General features: G+C 38.1%; 2 protein-coding genes across 2 annotated transcripts in view; one reads left to right on the top strand and one right to left on the bottom strand.

Annotated features, from left to right (window-relative positions):
* itgbl1 (integrin, beta-like 1) overlaps positions 1 to 3,549 on the bottom strand; it is a 67,695-nt gene extending 64,146 nt beyond the window's left edge. Inside the window, exon 1 of the mRNA XM_042495170.1 lies at positions 3,125 to 3,549. Within this exon, the coding sequence (XP_042351104.1) occupies positions 3,125 to 3,216 (92 nt within the window). The 5' untranslated portion in view covers positions 3,217 to 3,549. The remainder of the gene's footprint in view (positions 1 to 3,124) is intronic.
* A 3,052-nt stretch (positions 3,550 to 6,601) lies between these two features.
* Positions 6,602 to 23,784, top strand: part of nalcn (sodium leak channel, non-selective) — an 88,401-nt gene continuing 71,218 nt past the window's right edge. Inside the window, exons 1-9 of the mRNA XM_042494455.1 lie at positions 6,602 to 6,681; positions 13,053 to 13,193; positions 13,804 to 13,986; positions 16,328 to 16,411; positions 16,557 to 16,696; positions 16,795 to 16,923; positions 19,875 to 20,026; positions 22,128 to 22,270; positions 22,579 to 22,683. Coding sequence (XP_042350389.1) covers positions 6,634 to 6,681; positions 13,053 to 13,193; positions 13,804 to 13,986; positions 16,328 to 16,411; positions 16,557 to 16,696; positions 16,795 to 16,923; positions 19,875 to 20,026; positions 22,128 to 22,270; positions 22,579 to 22,683 — 1,125 coding nt within the window. The 5' untranslated portion in view covers positions 6,602 to 6,633. The remainder of the gene's footprint in view (positions 6,682 to 13,052; positions 13,194 to 13,803; positions 13,987 to 16,327; positions 16,412 to 16,556; positions 16,697 to 16,794; positions 16,924 to 19,874; positions 20,027 to 22,127; positions 22,271 to 22,578; positions 22,684 to 23,784) is intronic.

Below are 23,784 nucleotides of genomic sequence, written 5' to 3'. Positions count from 1 at the left end.
TTTGGATGGATTAAAGCCAGTTTTTTAATCATGACCTCCTGTGTATCATTGGAGGGTGCTACATCTGCTTTCCCCTTTCACTGTCTCATCCAAAATGTACAAACTAAAGCTTTAAAAGTATTACTTTGCCAATTTTCAACCAGCCTTGTATCATAATTTCCATCTGTGGAAATAAAATATCATAAATGCAACTGTCCCAGAGACAGTTTTATTGATGTGTTTATTTTATATGTTTAAGTTATTCATTACCTTTAAGTTCATAAAGGTGTTAAAAGTCATTAAAAATATAATAAATAAGGTGTTAAAAAGAGTAAAAGATGTAATAAAAATGTGTATTAAAAGTATTTTAAAAATGTTGGCTAAAAATATATAGCTGTAAGGTTTTTATAAATGCAGAGAGTAACACCACAACAGTGTAGCTGACGGCATTGTGGGAAATATGTGACGTTGTGTCAGTAGCATTGTGGGTAAGAGCAACATGGCTGCAAACGGCGAACGTACGACTCTAGAGTAACGCTATTGTACGTGTGGTCCTAGAGGCGCACATGATAATTGTTCCTTATTTTCTTTCATATTGTGTATAATGTTAATAATGTGTTTTATATGGACAGCAGTGATAACTACTGTAATTTAATTGTTATTTACGACATTTATTGCATGTCTGTCCATCCTGGAAGAGGTCGCTCTTAGATGATGTCATGGTCTAAGGGCAGAGGGATGTCGTACGTATGCTGTAAAGTGTGTTTTAAAAAGTGTTTTGTGATAATGGGCTCTATAAATAAAATTGAAAATTGAATTAGTGGTGCGTTTTTTGGACATTTTGTTTTATTTCGGCACATTTTGTCGTGCTAATTGAACTGCTTTATGATGGACTCTAGATGAGAAATGTTCGTTTTCAAACTTTTATGTCTTATTTTTTGTTTCAGTTTTCACGGTGTGTGAAGGTGTACGAGGTTGAAGGTGTTCAGCGGTGAGGAAGCAAGGAGAACGTCGCGTGGCCGTTAATTCTTTGGATCGCTGAAGCTACAGTTAACTTCCCTCCATCTTGCCAGCACCCACATTTTGTATACCAGCGGCCATGAACACAAAGAGTATAGAAGACAAAACGGTAAAACTGCAGTGCTGATCAAATATCAGGATTCTGTGACTGTGTTGCCTTTGTCTTGGCTAAATTGTCTTCAGTACCATATTTAGTGCACAGTTTGGCTGTAATACAAGAATTAGTAAAAAAAAAAAAAAAAAGAGGTGCCATGTCATTTCATGTATTTTTAAAACAGGGGCTCAAAAAACTGCGATAAAACTGGAACTAAGCAGTGCTGATCAAAATTTAAACCAAAATTGTTTTACTCTGTTGCCTATTTCTCATCATTGTAAAAAAAACAGCCAAGCTTGCATGACATTACCAACAGGAGGAGCATCGGTTAGTCCTGTGCCGCAGAGTGCATTCTGGTAGTTTTCTACTTCTTGAACAAAAGCAAATGCCACAGCCTTTTCTCTGGTCACAGAGAATTATTTCAAAAGTAATTACTTCTCTCTACTCCATAGACAGCCGGATTTTATTTATTTTTTTTTTTTTAAAAAGACCATCATATTACTTGTAATTTTAATTATTTTTATGGCAAAATTCTTGCAAAGCCTTGTTTTATGACCCTCAAGTGGGTCCAGGGGAGAGAGAGAGAACATAGGGCTACATGAGGAAAATGAGAAGTCAGGTGGGGCCGTTTAACCCTTGTATTACCAGTGAGTAAGTTACAAACAAAATAGCCCTAGATACAAATGAAACCACAAGCTAACTTACTGCCAAAAAAGGAAAAAGATATGAAGGTAAGAAAAGGTGTTTTTTCTGGCGGCTTGTTTTGACCCCTAAACTATAGGGCCTGTAAGGGGGTAACGCCTGTGTAAAGATAAATAATGGTTATATATACTGTGACTGTGAGTTTTATAAATAGGTTGCAGGCGGAGTCTTAATCATGGATCTCTAAGAAGTTGTTGACATTCTGGATGGTGATTGGCTTGAACAATGTTCGTACATGCAAATGCCATGGCACTTCCTCTTTGCTTGCGTTCTTACAATTGAGGTTGCAAAACACAACCTCCATTATTGAGTGTTTCACACCTACTCCTTTTTGTCACTGTCAAGTTGTTATGATGACACACCAGGTAAACAAACAAGGTAGGAATTATTTGGATATGCATAATTAAAAACAGAGGGAAACACTGTAATCACCTGGATTCTTGGGAGCTGTTGCTTCCTGCGGTAAAGCATATGTGGGTTTGCCACTGCCGTCTAATAAGTGCTGTGCACTGTACGCTATAACATATTTGCTACACAGACACAGTGCACCTGCTGGAGAAAACACCCCCTCTGCAGCTGCGTTAAGTTTGAATCATATGGCAGCATTTACAGGTCTGCTGAATCAGGCTCAACTGTTAAAAGCCAAGGTAAACAAAAATTCATTTTTCATATTTTAGCCAATTTCTGTGATAAACTCCATGTAATTCTTTCCATTTTTACGCTTTATTCCAATAAAATGTAAGATTTCCTGAAAAAGCAAAAAGGCTTCACAGCATTAGGGGGCTTAAGTGTAGCATTCCTAAATTTGATCAAAAAGCAAAAAAAGTATGATGCAAAAGGCTACAAATTGCAGTTAAGTTTTTTGCATAAATGCAGGTTTTTGAATTGGATCCTCCTTGTTAATGACTAAAAGATTTTGAGACACATAACCGTTTCTTCAGCCAAAATGACACTAAAACCTCCTGCGCCAATCACACAACCACAAAAGCTGTCATAACACTATCGTATCAGCTGAGGCATCCAAATGAAACTAAATGAATGTACTTAAATTTAGAAAAAGTGTTATTCAAATGCTGAATAATGGAAACAGCAGCAGCCTTTTCCCCGATGACTTTGCATGCAGGATTATTGGCAAGTAAAGCAGCATAAAGAAAACTGCACAAAAAAGTGCAAGTGCAAACTACATGTATAGGCACCCCTAAACTTTCCCTTATTGTGCTCTCCAAATGTTGTCTTTGTCAGCAAAACTCTGCACCTCCCTCTTCCCTCTTGCTCTCTAGACTACCCCAAAATAAACTAAGAAAAAAACAAAGCTGTGCGGAAACTCACCTCACCGATTGTAACAAAGTGTCCTCCACGGCAGAGAGCAGAATCAGAAACAACGGCACCAACATGGACTGTACCAAAACCTCAGTGTGCATGTTTAAATCCCACAGAAACCTGAAGTAAAGTAGCTTGAAGGAATTTCCCAATCTTTCTCTCCTTAAACAGACAGGACAGGAAGAGAGAGTGAGAGGGGAAAGAAAAAGGAGAGAAGGAGAGAAAGAGCAGCAGGCTGGCCTGAACTGGCTCAATCCCTTCAGAGGCCAACAGTTCTCTCCATACAAGTGCCTTTGATTAGTCTTGACTCTCAGACACAGGCCTGGGCAGGAGCTGGAGTGCGGAAAACTGCCAAAATAAAAAGTTAAGTCACCAGTTTGAGATGTAATTAGAAGCAGACTATTTTTTTTAATGTTTTGTTTCACTTTTTTCCCCTTCCATTTTCCAGATGATCTCTCCAGAGTGCTGTAGTTTTGTTTCTATCTTTCCTTCTGATGTAATAGGCCCTTTTTCTGAGGACATTTTGATGTGTTGCAATGGGAGAAAGCACAGGTGTGAATGATAACATAATAATGGCTGGATCCTGTTTAGCTGCTCCAGGTTCTGGGTCCTGGTGTTGTGCGTGCTGGCTCAGTGTCACACATAGCTTAGTCATAGCTTAGTGGGACACTTGAATGGAAAAGAGTCATGGCTAATGTTCTTAGTAACACCTGTGCTTTTCCATGACGTCTCAAAATAGAGTGTGCTCAGAACGACACTGCAGAAATAATAACGCATTTTGACTCTGATCCGACAGAACTAATGTCGTTTTAAGTAAACTTGAATGCAAAAATTCAATTTCAGTTAGTCTCAAAAGACACTACAATTTGGATCAATGTTTGGACCGAGCTGGCTTTTAAAACAGCGGTGGAGTCAGAGGACAGCATGCCTTTGTTTGCAGAAACGATCTGAAGTTGCATTTAAGACCTTTTTCACTGTGGACGTTTTGACACCATAGAAGGAAACAATGCATCCCGTTCAGTTTTGTCAGCTGCAGGAACTTGTAAAAAATGGCTCACTAGGCTTCGTTAGTGGTATTAGTTCCACTTGCCATAACATGTCAGAAATATCTGCAGAGAGAAAGGCCTGTTTGATTGACATCATTTGTACTTTTTATAGCTGTGCCGATATATGCATGCCCTCCAATGCCCCCGTTTTGGCTCCTTATGTGTTAATATGATGTTCATGCATGTGCTATTTTTCACTAAAGCATCCTTGTTACTGCTTTTGTGGAGGTTTCTGTCATAAAATGTAATTGCATGTATAACTTTTTGCTATAAATGGACAGTCCTTTAGCAAAGCGTGAATTTAAGGATTTGCCAGCACTGTCATTTCTCAAACAAAGACTAAATTATTGAATTGAGTTAAAACTTATTTAACATCTTTACTGAATAATTTGTTGGTATTGTATCATTAAAATGATTGGGACTTTTTTCACCCGCTATACCAACACCTGGCATGTTGCACGATAAAATATGAAGATAAACATGTTTGGACAGTTATTTACATGAGAGGAAAATAAAACAAAACAAAAGATGGCATGTAAAGTGACCTCCACACATGGATGGATTACTGAATGGGCCTACCAGGCACAGGCCTAGGGGCCCAAATGATCAGGGGCCTCCTGGCCTTTACATGCAACATATCACTCAAATTAACTCATACCAACCAGAAAGAGACAAGAAATAAAAGAGACACAAAACAACTACAAAAAGGGGAAAAACAACCAATAACTGACACATAATGACTACAAAGAGATTTTAAAAATGATCTAAAACTCTAAACAATTACAAAAAGATACAAAAAAGGGCAAAATAACCAAAGAGCAACATTACAAATAGATGTAAATGACCAAAAAATACATAAAACTAGCTGCGTAAACAAACAAAAAGAGACACAAAATTACTACAAAAACAGGCAAAACAACCAAAACAGACAGAAAATGGCTACAAAGAGATGCAAAATGGCATTAAAGACATTAAAGTACCCTAAAATTAACTGAAAGAGACATGAAATGACCACCAAATGGGGCAAATTTACTAAAGAGAGATACAAAATAACTACAGAACCAAAATACCCCCCAAAAATAAATGAATAAAGTAAGGTAAAATAAATAAATAAGTACATACATAAATAAATGCCCAGGGGCCAGTTGTCTTATAATCTGCCCATACCTCCACATACTTAATTCAATAAAAGAATCAGCTCATTGAGTAATTGCTTTAACGTGATGTTTTTTTAAAGAAACTAATGATGTACATGTAAAACTTCCTTCAGACAACAGTCTGCACATTTTGTACTCTGGCAGCATTTAAACTGCTCGATACAAGCCCAGGCCAAAGGAAAGAAAGGCCTTTGAGCAGCTGCACACAGCCCGCAGTCTGAAGTGAAAGTTTCAACTTGCACCTTTCATCCCACAGGAACTCTACATGTTCTGAATTGACCTGACAGCACTTTACTCAGCTCAATAATGTATGAGGACTTCAATTATAGGTATGCATAAAAAAGTGAATGCTTTGTTTTACCGGGCAAACTTAAACCCATTAGAAAAAAAACAGTGGTTTACCTGCTACTTGTGATTCATGTTATTGAATGACAGTAAGTAAAGGTCCCATATTACGCTCATTTTCAGGTTCATACTTGTATCTTGGGTTTCTGCCAAAACATGCTTGAATGTTCAAAAACCACCTTATTTTTCTCAAACTAACTGCCTGAATATGCTTATATTCACCCTCTTTCTAAAATCCTGTTTTTTTCACATACACTGTAAATCAAACAGGAAATACAAAGGGGCCAAATTAGACATTACATTTAAAATTAAAATGATTTATATCGTAGCTTATATCTGTGACATTACAAATAGACAGAAATCCTGATGGCTTGTTTAGAGGCATGTTTTTTTTGCAATTAATTAATTAAATAAGTATAGGAATACAAGCAAACAGAAAACAGGGGGTAAAGGGCAATATATTCATATGTAGGATTATGACATTTACTAGAGAAAATAATGTATACGTAAATATATAAGAATAAAACAAGTAAAAATAAAACCAAAAAGTCACAGTTTCTTAGTATGGACTGTGTGCCTTTCTCTTTCTTGATATTTTCACAATATCAATATGTATATAGCATTTATACCAGCTTTCTATTAACTTAGACATGAGAATCTGACGTTTTATAATAGGGGACCTTTAAAAGAGGGAATTAATAATAGCCTAATATCTTTTTCCTTTTTGTGTGATAATGGAAGAGTTAGTGTGTCACAATTTACCATTACAGAGCTAAAACAGCTGAGAGCAACCGAGGCAAATATTTGGGAGATTGTTGTGATGCAGCAACCTGAGGACCCTCGAGTGTTACCATGGAGACGGCTGCGCGCCTCCGCTGCACGCGCTGGTGCTGTTGATGTGATTGGAACCTGCCTGCGCGCGCTCCCGCACTCTTCCCACACGATCCCAACACACCCGGAAAAACAGCTGATGTCATGGACAGGACGAGGCACGACAGATAAGGGAAACCCTCCTTTCGTAAGTGATTCAGTATGTTTTTCTCTATCAGCTGCTACACTCGTCGAGTGTGTAACTGGACCTCCAGCTGTTGTGCTTTAAGGATGCTGCTGACGGCTCGTGCTGCTGCGCGCTAGCTTGTTGGTCCTCCAGGAAGTGGAGAGATTGTCGTCCTCCGGAGTAGGCCTTGATACAATATTGTCGTGTATTTGCTGCACTATCACATGGCCACGTTGTTACATATCATATTATCTTGGTTTAACACCTATTCTCGCCCAAATTTGTGTAAACATACTGTGGTTAGCTTGTTTCTGCCCAATGTAGCACCTTAGCTCTCATCCGTTTCCATAGTAACCTTGGCTCCGTCGATGTCATCCATTCAGCTTTTAATCTTAGTATGGATTTGCATTTCTTGATTGATATCCACTTGTGTAATAGCCATTTTACAGGACGTGAAATGGGTCATATGTCACAGCAGCTTGTCATGTGCTGATGAGGAGGGTGAGCACTTTCCCAAAAACGATTCAACAGGGTTACATTAAAAGCCTGCGAGGCCGCAGTGGGTCAGCCATAATGGAGCAAGTTGTATCTGAACTCCTGGGTTGGTATTCCAGAAAGTAGGTTCAACAAAATCTGAGTCTAACCCTGAGCTCTGATTTGATTTACTCCGAGATGGGAAACTCTATGTATGTGGTTCCAAACAGCTGATCAGAGTTAGTTCAATCAACTCTGAGTATGTTCACCCTGAGTTCAGTGTGTGCACAACCTCAATAAAGGTGATCATGAATAGAGCCCCGACACCTCGATTCACCATAGCAACCGCTGCGAAACAGAAACCAAGCTACTTTATCTCATTGGACCTAGAGGTCCCCATGATATCTACGGCGAATATGATCCCCTATTTAAAAAGAAAAGTAACATAGTTGCAGCAGCTAAGGGGAAAAAAACACTGCCTGTGTCATTTCAGTCAATGCTTAAGTTTGAATGCACTTGTCCATTGACTTTACATTAACCGCACTTTATTAAAATCATAGCCTACAGGTGAGAAAGTGGTGGATTGAATACATTTGGATTTTCATTTAGGTGCAAACCCACAGGGGGAAAATGCATTTGGAAGCAACTGAAAATGAAATATAAAAACATTATTCAGAAAGGTAAGGCTTATTTTGCTAGGCCGTAATCTTAGGCTGACCTCACTTTGATTTTATTCATATTTGTCAATAAACAAAGTAAATATTCATTCAGTAGCTATTTCAACATGTAGTCATTTAAACTTCCAACAGAATGCTGTTATAACACGTATATATCCTCTCACCTAATATCCTGCTGACTAAATTAACATCTGATATTGATATAAAACATACACTGTGAACACAATATTAACTTTGTTCATAGGACTGAGAATTACTGTAGTGATTGTGTATTATTGGAGATTTGTTTCATTTTATTGTTTTTAAAATATTAATCTTAGGTTTTATTTTATTAACTTTTATTTATTTTATCCATACTGGAGTCATCAATTTGTAGACTAAAATGTTGGTGTTGTATATATGAAGATTATATAAAATACTAATTATAAAAAACATTAACATTTGAGTTCTACTCAGCTAACAGAGAGACGGTGTGAGATTGGATATGTGTAGTCGGAGAATATTATTAAGATGAATGATTGAGTGTAATGAAAGAAAAAAAACTGCGCCATTATAACAAATATTCATCAGGGAATGAAAGCACATCCAATCGAGACCTGAAAATCCTCGATATTGATCGGATTGCAAAAATACGGACAATCCGTGTCTGACAGCTTGCTTCAGGTGGGAGGAGACAGGTGGAAACTTGGTGTTTCTTAAAGAAAACCTGCGAGTGAGCAGGTTATGTTTACAGTCAGTTACCATGGTGATTGACTCAGAGTTTGACTTAACTCTCTTTCTGGAACGGATAACGCAGAGTTTCCCTCATCACAGGGTTAACATACTCAGGGTTTTCACATAACCTGCTTTCTGAAAAACCTCACTGGTGTAGTTTTAACAATAATACTAAGATTGTTTTTGATTTTTCTTCAAGTTATGCCCACAGTAGTTTGTCAAGTTACATTTTCACTCAGTATTTTTTTCATGAAATTCGCTGACAGACAGTACTACCAACAGTGCTGTCGTGGTTGTTGATAAAGAGGGTGTACTGCTAAGCAGGTGGGTAGGTTACCAAGGAGGAAGTGGGTATCCAGTATATACATTTAATGTTTTTTTGGCCGACATGTTGGCAGGGTTCCCGTGGATCCTTTAAAATTGTTAAAAGGTACGGAATTTAATCTCTAAAAATAAAGCCTCGATTGGTATTAAATAAACTGGACAAAAAAGTCATGTTTTGTGTTACAAGAGACATTTGAACAAAATGTACAAATGTACAAATCTTCACATCAAAATATGGCTTACTTGATTTCACACTAGTTGCCTTCATCAGCATTATTGTCAAATGAAGCAGACAGGGGCTTTCAGTGGAAAAGCTCTAATAACCCCACCCAGCCTTAAATTTAATCAAACATGAAGATGAAAGTGCAGCATTACTTGGAGAATGTATTAGTAGTAGTAGTATTTTATTCAGTCATCATACATACTACAAAAAATATAAACAGTATAGTCAGTATAAACAAAAATAACAGATGTAGTGGCTGAACAGGCTTAGGCCGAAGTAAAATGCTTCTAAATGCCTAAACTACATACCTATCACCTTAAGCTACCCTTCAGAATGAAAGAAAAACAACAAAATTTATTTACACTCGTAACCTTCAAAAATTGCTTTACAAACCATTCTCTTGAAAACCAAAAGAGTGACACATTTTTAAACCTCCGTTCCAGCTTTTTGTACAGTAAACTTACAAACACCTCTCAGATCATATTTGCTCTCCCATAACAAAAAACGGTTTTGTACAGAGTCTGGGAGTTACATTGGTTTTGCTTTGAACATTATTTACATTATTCTATAAAAGAACAAGTCATTGAATTTTATAACATAGGAATTTAGAAACAGTGGATTTGTGTGTGGGTATCCTTTCCAAACACTGCATAAACTGCACCTACTGTATATTTGAGAGAAGTTTTCTTAAATTCCTGCACTCAACTCAAGGCTATGAAGAGAAATAAAGAACTATACAAACACGCTGTCCACATCAACCAAACTTTTTCTTGTCTGTTGTAATTAAGATGATACTGCCACAGAGTGCAGTCTCTGAGAATAGAACTTTAGCGAAGAAAGTTTGCAACAAATACTCACAGTTACAATTAATCTGCCCAGTGATCGCATCCTGCCCGTGAGGAACATGTCCTCTCTCCAAATGGGAAAGTAATTGCAGTCTTTGCCACCTATACTCCCACATAATAGCACTTAGACCCTGTAATTTTGTTTTCACTCTTCTTCACATCTCCATCTGCATATGTTAAGTGTAGCAATTACACTGGGAAATTGCTTCTAACTACATGGGGTTTATAGGACGGACAGTTTCTTTTCTTGGTAAGCGCAGAAAAAGAAACAGGGTTGATACAGTTGCATTGTTCTGTGTGTGTTCGCAACCTGACTAAAGTGTTTTTGTTCTCATGCTGAGATTCGTAGTCTCTTTCTACTTTTTAAAGGATGTACGTTTTGTACCATTTAGGTTTTGACAAAAAGTTCTTAAGTTCTTGGTTGAATTTGAGTCAGTTAAGGACAAGTTCGAAATGTAATTTCAAGTCCTGTGAAGTTTCATTGATACATATTCTTTTTAGGATCATGTGCTAATTTATCAACTTTAAAAAAAACAAACTACCAAACCTTGTCTTGCTCAGTACTGTAAATGTAAAAATACAGTTTACTGTTTATTTTAGATATTATCATATATAATTGATGGGAACTTAAAATGACAAACCTTTGCCTTTGAGCTCACGATGCAGTGACACATTTCATCTGGACATCTGGTGTCTGTTCTTTTTTGATATTTTTTTTGTGTGTGTTTATGTTGTTGACATTAAATTAATCTGTTGTTTCGTTTAATCCTCCCAGTGATATACCTTCACTGTTCCATGTTTTTGATATTATATTTCATTGCTTTTTTTCTTGAAGGATTGGTTCACCCAAATTACACAAAACTTAAAAAACTTAAAAAAACTTAATTTCTCAAATTCCTGTCTAACCATGCAGATAGTTTTAGCTATCTACTGAGGTATCTGGTTCTGATATTTCTACCTCTATCCCAGCACAATGAAAGTAAAAAAAAAAATGAGCTTCTGCAGGGTTTAATGTCAGTGTTTTCTCACTTGGGTCGCAAATTTACTTGGCCAACGTTACAGTAAAAAGTAAAGTAAAACATTGTTTTAAAAAAAAAGTTGTATTAGCTATTTTCATACAACTCAGAGAATTAGAGCTTGTGGCTGTAGCTAATGAAATTCAGAGGTTTCTGCAGGTCTGTGAATGCAGCCCATGTGGAGCTCTCCATCAGTTATTTCTTCCCAGTACTTTGTCACTGGTGGGGTGGATAATTCATCTGTCAAGCTGTTCAGAGCTTTTTGACCCAGCAGAATGAACGGTCAAGTTTCACTTTTAGTGTTTCTGACGTTTTGCTGCTCTGTCTGTGCCCAGAGTGCTCTCTGCATTCCAAGAGTGTGATGCAATGTGTAAACGAAAATAGAAAATCTGTTTGTGGTGGCAGATGTTTTAATTGTGGCGGGCTGCCCCAAAAACCATCATCAGTTCCAGAATAAACAATGTGTTTAATTATTTTTTTTAACTACTTGGCAGATTGAGAAAGCAAGTTGCTAGATTCACTAGCCCGGGATAGCATTTTACTTGCCCTGGGAAATCAGGCAATCCTAATTTTTGAGCCTTGTTGTGTCTCTTTTATTACCTAAATTTTTGAAGTTTTGAATTGAATTGATATGAAAATGTTTTCATTGAAACTGCTGCGCCAAAGAAGTATTTCCTGTCAAAACTTTTTGGCGGTGTGTTCTGTGGATTATCCAGAGTAAAATGGATATTGTTTCTAGAAAGAGGTGTTTTCAAATGTGCTGACAAGACATTGTATTGGGCTGTCGCCAGAGATTTCAGATGTAAATATCTCAACAATTTGGACCAATATAACCTAAAAAATCAGCATGGCTACACACACACTGGAGGTTAGAGAGATGTGCTTTTTTTACATAAGTTGGGTGAACCAAATTAATTGCATGTATATGTGCTGAAGCTACAGCTCGCAGCACTTGTGAATATGTTTTCTCACCCCTCTTTACTGCTCTTATGACTGCTACCATTCACTGACTGCTGCCGCAGGACCTCCAGGCCTTTAGGACATTCTCCTTTTTGCACCTCTAGTCTCTCTCTCTGGTTGGTCTCTCCACCCCTCTGTGACCTGGGGATGAACGCACCAATGAGGAGCCTCACAGTGAGTCCCCCTGTGCCTCCTCCACTCCATCTCCTTCTTCCACAACACCTCAGTCACTCACTCACTCACAGAGTGTGTCGCATATATGCCTTGATGTCAGACGTGGTGGGCATTCCTGTCTCTATGAGCGTACTGTAGATGTGGGTAGTGTACTGTACACCATATAAGCCATGATGTTGACTAACTGTTGTGTGTTATTTACAGGGTATGCCTGATCGCATGTTATGTGCAGTGCTGGAGCAATTTCAGCTTTACTTTTCCCTTTGGTATGTGCGCTTTGTCTCCATTCAGAGTGTCATTTCTCCTTGTGTTCTTATGTTGAAACGGCCTGTACACTTTTTCTTTTTCCTGCGTACACACACAAACATACAGAAACACGGACATGCACAGGTAACACCAATGCACACCTCCTCACACTGTACAGTAGGTTGCGCAGCTTAATCTACTGGCGCCTTGGTGTTCAGTATGATGGAGATCATGTATGATCTTTTCAAATGGTAAGTGACTGGAGCTGTACCGATGTGAATACACTTGTCCTGTGTTCCATGTGTTCTACGTTGTGTATCACGGTGGCCATTCAACAGTGCAACACATTTTTAATTTTAAAGAACACAACCTCTGTTCTGGCAATTCAAGTCAGGGTAGTTTATTTTGCTGAATATACATCACAATATAGTAAAGCTTAATGCTACATGTAATTGCATCCAGAAGCCACTATTGATACACAGCTTACTGAAGATGTTAATACTATATTCAAGCATTACTTAACCTAAGCTTTGTCCAGCTACTCATTTTTCAAGATGTCCACTGGTATTTTACTTTATGGTTACTGCTAATGTGGCCATTTATGGCAGGCAATCCACATGATTGGAGTTTAAAAAGAAAAGTGGTACTGCCACTGCCCAGACTTGGATGCAGCCAGTGTGTTCTCCTGTTCCTTATTTTGCTTTGTTCACTGTTTGGTCCACCTCCCTCTCTCTGTCAGATCCACTCTCTGTATAGCACGGCAAGCCCCAGCATGCTAAAGAGGAAACAGAGCTCACGGGTCGAGGCCCAGCCCATGACCGACTTTGGGCCGGATGAGACCCTTGCAGACAGCGCCGACATCTTCTGGATCAACAAACCAGTGAGTGCACTTGGGTCAACTTCCTACAATGTTAACTTTGTTCTAATCATGCCAGATATTGAGTTATTTTTAACATGTATTTCCCTTTGAAATTTTGTTTAAAATTATAGCGAGGTTATTTAGATAGCTGTATTGTATTTGAAGTACGGTTGAGCTGAATACCTGGATGAAACAAGTATCCAACATGTATAATTACTTTAAATGAGTATGAATAACATCCAAGTGTGATGTGCAATATCCGTCCTCTGAGGAAAACTCACTTTGGGTTGTTGTGTTCAAGCTCTTACTCTTGTGTTGACCAATGATCTGAATCTCATTTTCAAGCTTGTTCTGTAACAGTTTTCAAATAAATAATAAATACAACAACTTCTGATCAGCCCATATCAGCACCTAATCAAAACTTCTGATTAGGTGCCACCCACTTTTGCTTTAAGCCCCACATACTTTTTATTCATGCCCTGCCCATTCGATGTATGGATGCAGATATAGATAACTTAGTTGCTTGAATGACTACAGATACAGATAGAGATGACCATGTACTCGCTCATCCCTGAATATAAGTATTATAGCAGCATTTGTCATTGTTTGTTCTTTTGTCGTCTCCCTGCAGTGGGTGCACTCCCTGCTGCGGGCCTGTGCCATCATCAGTGTCATCTCTGTTTGTATGAACACCCCCAAGACGTTTGAGCATTACCCTCCATTGCAGTATGTGACGTTCACGCTGGACACACTGCTCATGTTCCTCTACACCGCCGAGATGATCGCCAAGATGCACATCAGAGGAATCATCAAGGTAGCTCCTGACAGAGTCACATTATCACAGGAAACAGCAAAATCAAGTTAACAAGATACATTAAATCTAAATGGGGAAAATGCGTTTTTATGAAGGCCTCCTAAGTTCTTCGATAAATCTCAGCAAATACAATTTTTTTTTTTTCAGTTTTACATGACGGGAATATTTTATGTATGATGTATTTTATGAATAATTTCTCTTTTATTTGGTGTATTTGGTAGCAAGATATCTAAAAACAAATGGGAAAACATTTGGATGAAACTCTATTAAAAGGTTGTGGGGCACTAAATTGATAAGCTTAAAAGATTACTTCACCCTCCAATGATAATTTCTATATCAATTAATTACCCTGTGGTACGTTAAATTTGTAAAAAAAACAAAAAAACAACAACTTTATTTTTCTTGCAATTCTCAGGTAATGAAGCCAGTCATATGCTCAGTGCTTCCCAAACAGACAGCCCCTTTCTGAACTAAAAGTGAAATCTAGTCTTTGCAGGCTTCAATGTCAGATTCCATTGTCAAAAACACTGATTTTATGTAGCTAAACATGGGAGCTGCTGGTCCACCGCTGCCTCGATTGCTTAGTTTGGTTTTTTTTTACTGTTTGACGAAGTGTTTTAAAGGGTTACTTCGAGTTTGATTAAGTCACACAGTGACACAAATCAACAAACAGATTGAGGCACAGTAGACCAAAAGCTTAGACAAGTTTCACTTTAAGTTCAGTTCATAGACGTAAAGGGCAGTCTTGCATTGGACTGGATAAATGAGACTTGGATTACACTGAAAAAGTTGTATGAGAGTTTGTAAACAAATGTTTTGATATCTTGTTGCCATTGATACGTATGCGTATGTCTACTTCAATTCATCAAGAATTTTCTCAGGCCTTGGATTTTTTCTCTACCAAGTTGTTTTTTTAACAGATTCAGTGTAAAACAGCATGAGTAGTTAATATACAAATGGTCATTTTGGGGGGTGAGGTATTTCTTTAACTTTTCATTCCAAATTGGCATGGTTTCACACGAAACTGAATCATAGTTAATGGGCATACCCCAAGAAGAGAGTGAAGGCAAACCTCTGTTACTGGTCCAATCAAACAGCATGGGGACACTGAAGTACTCATTTTAATTTTAGAGGCACTTTTTGCTAAATGAAGTAAGGTCAGCTTTTTTTGTGTTGCTCCAGATTTGTAGTCACACTTTACATGCAACCTTAGCAGTTGTATTGAGCTGTAAATTCAGATGAATCAACACAATTCAAATTGGAGGTAGACAGATAATGTTCTTTAGAAGCGTCCAGGAACAGACAGCTGGCAGATGAAAAGCCCATAATTACTACCATAAAAAGTGCGGACAGCTTAATTGGCAAATCAAGGATAACAAGCAGGGAGGCACCCGAGGACACAGAATAGGAATCACCAGTGCAGGAAAATAGCATAAAAACTGGAACATTCCTTCTTCTTCTTTCTCTTTATCGTCCCTTTTTTGTTCAGATACAGCCCATCTTTCTCTGTAAAATGGGGAGGTATTTTTTCTGTTTATTTTCTGCGCCTGTCAAGAAATAAAAAATTCATCTTTCACAAATGATGCACGAATCACACATTTGAATTTCTAAATTTATTCAACACGTCTATAACCCTATTGATTGACACTTGGAAGTTGTATTTTGTAGCTAGCTGATGAAAGTGCCTGCACAAAACAAACGATCCGCACAGCGTGATAAAGTAATTGCAAGCTTTTATGCTTGTCAGTGTGTAATCAAACATGGTCTTATCTGTGGAGTGTCTCCGAACACACCCTCCTATTTGCAGCCTTTCTTCCTGTGGAAGCCTGACCCCCTAAGAGCTTCTCACAGACTCTCTCTCTCTGTAAGTGGTAATTAAGTATGCCCATTTTTGCTGGCCCCATGACATTTTAGTTCGTGCACACTTCGGGGGCTTAATCATTTTTTGTCTTATCATGTTGAAAAACAAGGCTGTTTGGATATTACGGCCAGTCTGTCAAAATATACACATACATTTCGGATTCTGTTTGTTGTTTTCCATTTCTTTTCTTTTTTTTTCTCCACACAAAGGTTTTCTACCACAAAAAAAGCTTTCTCTGTCAGATTTTCAGAAGGTGATGTTTGGCACTTGATATGGGAAATTTTCAGAACCATAAAGACAGACATTATTAAAGCCTTAAAACATCACAGAATGTCGTGTAATTGTTAGAATACATCAGCTCTCTTGAGCTAGTATAGCCTCGGTTAATGAAGATGTTTATTTATTCATGTTCATATTTCTTGCCCCTGTCCTTCTCCTCCAATTATTCTCTCATTTTGTTTTCGGTTTCTCTCTGCACAGGGGGATAACTCCTATGTGAAGGATCGCTGGTGTATGTTTGATGGCTTCATGGTGTTTTTCATCTGGGTGTCCCTGGTGCTGCAGGTATATTGCAGCATTTACAATTCCAGGTTTTTGTGCAATTATATTGCCATTTTCTCCCTTCAAGTGCTTGTACAGCTCGACATTAGGCAATTAATTGTAGCAGCCTTTTTTTTGCCTCTCAATAAGCAATTTCTCATTGTTTTAGGTGTTTGAAATAGCAGAGCTTGTGGATCAAATGTCTCCATGGGGGATGTTGAGAATCCCCCGAGCGCTCATTATGATCCGGGCCTTCAGGATCTACTTCCGCTTCGAGCTGCCTCGCTCCCGCATCACCAACATACTGAAGTAGGAACCTGTCATGAGCATTTCTCTTTACTATTTTCTCCACAATTAATCAATAGAGTATGTAAAAAATATGTTTTTCTTTGCTCTTTGCTTTCCAGGCGGTCTGGGGAACAGATCTGGAGCGTCTCCATCTTCCTGCTGTTTTTTCTCCTGCTCTATGGAATTCTGGGTGTTCAGATGTTTGGGACGTTCAACCATCACTGTGTCACTAATGATACACAGAAAGGGTAAGTATAAAGAAGTGTAACTTTGGATGCCTTTTTGTTGTTTGTGTGTACTAAGCACTTTCACTAAACTCATCATTTAGCTTTTTAATGAGCACCTTTAAATACTTATGAGAAAGGCTATCTTTCCCGGGTTTAATGGAGGCGATACATTTGCTTTTTTATGTTTACTGAAGCAATAATGGTTAATGAAGTAATCTTAAGACGCTAGGAGACGCATACTGTACAGTATGTGCTATTCTTATTACAGTTTATGGATTAGGGCCAACACTATGTGCAAAACATCAAACACCGTTTTCAGACATACATGAACCTGAAAGCATCCAGAAAGATATTTAATCTGTGCATTACATGCTAAAATCCACCAGAAAGCATATTTGCAGACTTTATGAGAGCAAGCAGGGCAGTGCGATATGGCAAAAAAATATTACAGTATTTTTTATATTTATCGAAATTGATATTTATGACAAGATATAATTTGATAATGCTGCCAGTTTGAAGAGTATCCTAATAAATACTGAAGCTTGAAAAAAAAAACAAAAAAAACAAGGTTCATCAGTTGAACTTTACATCATAGCTGATTAACATGTTAAACAGAGTAACAAAAACATTTAACTGTGCAAACGTACACTTTAAAGTGGCTTTTTTATGTGGAGCAGCACCTTTACACAAACTTCTTTCCATGTCCAAACCTTAAGAGCTTGTTTTTGTTATCTTTTTCATTAAATAAAGTAATTAAGAGGGTACATAGGCAGGAGCTCACTGCTTGAATGCTTTGTTTACTTCAAATATTGGTGGTCAGCATCTTCTTGAAGCACAACCACTTGTGGGCATGTGGGGACATAAAGTCATGTTCAGTCAAATTAATATTGTATTTTTAGGGCAAAATCGAAGAAACTTCTTTTTTTTTTTTCAATTTTTTATTATTATTATTTATTATTTTTTTAAAACGGAGAGTGTAATACAAAACCAAACAAAACAAACACAAATGCATGCCATCAAAGATAGATATGAACAGCCTGATCACATACCCCAAAGGATGAAGAAAAAGTGAAATATTCAATTAAAATATTCAATGAACTTTAATTTAACAGCCCTAGTCTTTAATTATCTTTAAAAAATTCTAATTAAAATTAAATGACCAGCATCCTAATGTTGAAATTCAGTAGGGAACCCCTGGGTATCAGCAATAGGGTAGATGTGGGATTTGGGAGATATAACAGTTTGTGCACATTGCTCTACAAAATCATCATATCTTTAAACAGATTTGTGAAGGATTTGATTTCAACGATTCTGTTGAGAATGATGATATGATACAGAGTCCCCATGGAGACAAATTGGGGAAGCAACCATCATATTTAAAGCCCCAGGCTGCAACAACAGCTAACACTAATTATACTGATTAAAATTTCCTGCTTTGTCCAGCCTTTATACTAAGCTCATTCTTGCTCAGCAGCCATCCATCTATCTGCCCCCACTGATCGTGTGCCTAAGCCGCCTAAGGACACCATGTGCATTGACCATTAGCAGCAGCAAACACAGGACACGACATTGTCACATTTATAGCTCTGACATCCCTCCGTAACATCAGTCCAAAAGTGGCGTGGCAGCTGCACATCTAATTTGTTTGCTGCTGTGCTCCTTTCCCAAAATCCCTCATGTATATATGCTCCTAATGGGGTATTTTTGAAATATGTCACACAAGGACTGATGTGTCTAATCTCTATCTGCCATATGCCCTTGGCACAAAGTCAGAGCTCCCTGGCTTTTCACACACAAGGGATTTGATGGGAATTGGGAAAAATAGCGTGGGAGAAATTTTTTTGATACACATATTAGATGGCAAGGGTTTTGGATTTGTGAACAAAGTATGGTCGTCTCTTCTTGATGTCTTTATTTCCGCAATTGACCTCATTGTTATTGAACATAATGGAATAAATAGCATAGTTTTGTTCGATATTGTTAAATATGAACCGGGTATTTGTGCTTAATAGATCTCTTTAAAGATGCACTATGATATGTGTGTTTTTAGGGTTATTCTAAATAAAAAAGTCCTACTTAGATGTTTTGTAACTTTTTAAAAAGTGCAAGCATATCTCTTTTATGAAGAAAATCTGACATCAAAACATGTTTATTTGCACAAGTTTCTTTTCAAATTTGATGGAGAACAGAGAAATTTGTTCTATTGTTAGATAATCCTTTTTATGCTAAACTGATTTTGATTAAGTGGATAATGTGTTAACAAGCAGTGGTTGGTAGCTGAGGAGGTGAGCAGAGGTTCTTGACAGGACTTCACATTTTCAATTATGCAAAGCATCACAAATTAATTTGGGTTTGATGAAATAACAGATCCAAAAAAAAACCCAAAATCATGAATAGTGTCTTATCACAAATGTGGTTTGTTTTTCATTTGACTCACCAAATTATTAATATCATGTTATTCCTGGACATTTGGTCTCTCATTTGAGGCTTCATTTATCTCCTCTTTGTCATCAAGAAAAAGTGATTTATCTGATGAGATACAGTGATATTATTCAGCCTGGCATAATAAGCTTTATCGGATTCATCGCTATGCCTCTGATTGCCCTTTGTGATAGTGCAATAAATTATCCCTTCTGATCCTGTACCCCTTAATAAACAATTTGGATGAATGTCTGGGCAGCCAATTTGAAGGCATTAATTTTCATTAGTGAAATCAAGCAGCTCCTGGAATAACACCTGTGGCTAAAAGACAGGGAGACAGGGAAAGAGGGGGGAGGAGTGTGTTTGTACTCTGTCTGCGTGCGTGTGTGTGTGTGCGCGTGTGCTCGCAGGAGATTTTCATCTGTATATATGTGTTGTATGATTATTTCTCATGCTTGTTTTAAGGTTGTAACTGGCCATAAATGTGTGACCTTAACCATAAATGCATTTTCTAACAGAGCACCGTGTTAATTTTTTTGTCTTTTGATCAGGAATGTGACATGGAACAGCTTGGCCATCCCAGACACCCACTGTTCCCCTGATGGGGAGGGCTACCAGTGTCCTCATGGCTTCAAATGCGTGGACCTGGAGGAGCTTGGCCTCAGCAGACAGGAGCTCGGTTATAGCGGCTTCAATGAACTAGGTAAAAATGAATTTAGACATATGTCACTGTTATTTTCACTTATAAATGTATATCGTATTCTGTGAAGCAATGTGGAAGAATGACCTCGTGTAAGAAGGTGAGAGCTAAAGCGCTGCATATAGCAGATTTGGCTTGAAGCTGTGGCATTCAGCAGCATCCTGCATTCTTATCAGCTGAATGGTGCTGAAATCCAGTGTCAGTGCACAGTGCAGTGCCCCTAATCTTTAGATAGCCGTGAAGGAGAGTGAGAGCTTCACAGTAAACAGTACCTTAATGTAGACATTACAGACTGGAACATGGCACATTTAAAGCAATATACAGCCTCAGTTTGTTAGTCTATGAACACACTTTATACACATTACCGTAGCTTTTAGTTTGACGCTTCAGTGCATTGTAGATTGATTTTATTATCTTACTTCTAGGAATGGCTCTTACTTTCTAAAAGAGTTTACTGAGGAGTCAGACGTACTATTTGTAATCACATCCATGCAGAGGATAAACCATTTATGAAAACACTGTGAATCTGGTATTTGAGTGAGTTTAAAAGAAATATTTCACTGTTGCAATTATGGTCTTTTCATCAAACTGGGCTGTCTGTGCAGTAGAAAGATGCTAATACTTTTTTTTAACTGGTGCTACATAACCAGGAAAAAAATTCAGAGATGTATTTGCTCATGAGGTAGAAAACCTGCAGCTACCAAGATGCACTGCCTCACACTAGACCAATAAACACTCCTTTTGGTGTGTAACTTAATGCGAGGTTGTCTGTTTTGACACAAGAAACAACATGTTGGCCAGCTGGTAACAAACAATCTTGAGTTACATATAATGGTGAGCTAAAATATGTTAAGACATTTTAAGAGTAATTGGCATCTCAGCAATAGATCATTTGTTCATATTTGATCAGTGCTGCTTAGTTTTACCATTTGATCTCAGTTTTTTCAGCCTTCAATACAGGAAACAGGTTGGCACCCACTTCCTGTTCACAAATTCTTGTGCTACATCCAAACAGTGCACTGAAATATGTTTCTGAAGACAATTGAGGTGATAAATAGGCAATACAGTTACAGAGTCTTTGTTTATGTTTGATCAGCGCTTCCAAGTTCTACCACTTGATCTGATTTTTTTTCCGTCTTCAGTTTTAATGATTCAACAAACAGTGTGGTGCCCTAAAATATTTCTCTGAGGAAATTTTAGACAATGAAAGGCAATTCAATAATATAATTTTTAATTTTGGTTTATAATCAGCATTGCTTAGTTGTGCAGTCTGATTGAAGTTTTGGAAAGAGAAAGAGGGGCAGTTTTCTCTTGTCCAGCTTCTGTACTCTTTGTGTTCGTGGTGGCAGGCATACAAATATGCAATAGCACAATCTCGCTCTAAATGATTTGAGCTGAGAGATTAACGGGGAGATCTGGACACTGGTAAGATGGAGAGAAGTTTCCCTTCATTATACTAACCAGTTGGTTGAACATTGGCAAAGTGTCCCTTTAACATGAAAACCTTAAAACAATTTCATGAAGTGCTTAATGGTTGAATTGGGAGATTCGGACTACTGTTACTGACGTGCCAGACGTCTGTCAATTTACTTTACTTTACTGGCAACATTAAAATAGTATTGAGTGGCGTTTCTTTCCTGATTAAATCATCTTTGATCGCCTGTTAAAAGTGCAGGCGGTTAATTTGGAGAGAGCACAGAATGGCCAAGAGTTTCATTATGTAGTTTGGCCAGCCTAAAATAATTTATGTTAATTAGCTTCTTCTGACCAGATTTATCGGTGACAAAGGCATGCAATATAGATATTTTCATCTGAGTCATCAGAATTCAGTATTGGCATTATAAAAAAGGGAACCATAAGGATACCGGGGTGCTGTATTCGTCATCCTGTAAACTGTCTGAATGTTCTTTTCATTATATAGCAGAACAAGGTATTGTCTTTTTTTGACGGGCTTAGTCTGAGGGGAACCGTGATAATTGGTGTGAAGCTCACAGACATCAATTTGTCAAGCAAAAACCCAATGCTGACACTTGTTTCAATAACAAAGTCTGCTTTTCTTCTGACTGCGCATCTCTCTAACTCCTATGTCTGTGTCTTTGTTTAGGTACGAGCATCTTCACTGTGTATGAGGCTGCCTCACAGGAGGGCTGGGTGTTCCTCATGTACAGAGCCATTGACAGTTTCCCTCGCTGGCGCTCCTACTTCTACTTTATAACTCTCATTTTCTTCTTGGCATGGCTTGTCAAGGTTAGAGCCAGTCTCTCTCTCTACCGCACTTTTCATAATACTTTCAGCTCCCATGGCATGGCAGCAGGGGATAGACGAACACCAAACGGTTTCAGTTAATTGACATAACCTAATCTTTCACCTACAGACATAACGATTCCCCCTTGTTAATAGAATGTTCTCTGGCTAATGAGAGAATGAATCTCACATCACAGATAGTGATAGGAAGTCAAGAGACAGAACTGCATTTTCTCATTTATTCTTAATTGTCGCAACACTTTTTTCTCTCCTACTGTCTCACTCACTCTCTCTTTCTTTCTCCTTTGCAGAATGTGTTTATTGCAGTCATCATTGAGACATTTGCTGAGATAAGAGTGCAATTTCAGCAGATGTGGGGGTCAAGGAGCAGCACCACCTCTACCGCTACAACACAGGTACGGCTATCATACTCACAGACAGACACGCGAGCCGACAAAGTACGTGAATCAACTTTGTGGTGCCTAAATCTGACCTGATTATAAACACTTCTTGAACACCATCTTTGTACAGAGTGCAAAAAAAATCTGTCCATTCATCAGACTTCAGCTCATCAAAGATGCATGATTTCAGAAGAATCAAAGGAAGGAACACAAACAGTTTTTGACAGGAATGGCTTTCTTAAGGGTTACAAGACTGCATGGTCATCAATAAAATGCCTTCACTTACATCAGAATTGGCAGCCTGAGGGGGCTGCAGATGTCTGTTTTGGTGGTAGTGGTGGACAGTGTGCGCTTTGGTGGCTGTAGGGTGGCATCTCTGTCTTTTGATGATTCTGCTGGCTTCAGACCATTACCACCAGCTGAGTTTGAAAGTTGTGATGAGAGTCAGCACCTACAAGTCTGAGACTGTGGTATTCTGCCTGTGAATGATGGATTGCCTTCCTTTGGTTGGGAGAAAGTTACTTAGGTGAATAATTTTCCAGTAACACAGGGGTACTGTTCACAAAGAGGGGTACGATAACGGGGTATGCGATCAAATTTGGATGAGGCTCTGATTGGTTTATGCGCCAGAGGGCAGAGTCCTGCATCGGGTCAGGTAATAATATTTTAGTTTCACGTGTGAAATGTCCCAAAATGATCACTCTAAGTGTGCTGCCTAACCAAATTATTTGAAAAGCCCATGGTTATTATAGTATATGCGGTTTTGGCTTTGGTTGTAGATCATGTAGACCAAATACCTCATTATCAATGCCATGATGATTTCGTTGGGTTGACTCTTTTTCCTCTCACAAAAATATTTACACAATTTTGATAAATTATCATTAGTAATGTGGTATAAAGACATTACTGTAATGCAGCCTTTAAAAGCAGAAAAAGGCAACACTAATGATATTATGGTCACCAAAATCTAAGATGATATATCAGGATATCGACATAATATCAATATACTGCCCAGCCCTAGTTGGAACTTTAGAAAAAAGCTTGGAGAGGAATCACTTTTCTTTAGCATTGAAAGAAACCATTTTAAGTAGTTTGGGCATCCAGTCACAGTGATTC

Source organism: Plectropomus leopardus, chromosome 10 (assembly GCF_008729295.1).
Source record: "Plectropomus leopardus isolate mb chromosome 10, YSFRI_Pleo_2.0, whole genome shotgun sequence".
Classification (NCBI taxonomy): domain Eukaryota; kingdom Metazoa; phylum Chordata; class Actinopteri; order Perciformes; family Serranidae; genus Plectropomus; species Plectropomus leopardus.
The sequence above is the reverse complement of the archived record's forward strand: the minus strand, read 5'-3'. Positions and strand labels throughout refer to the sequence as shown.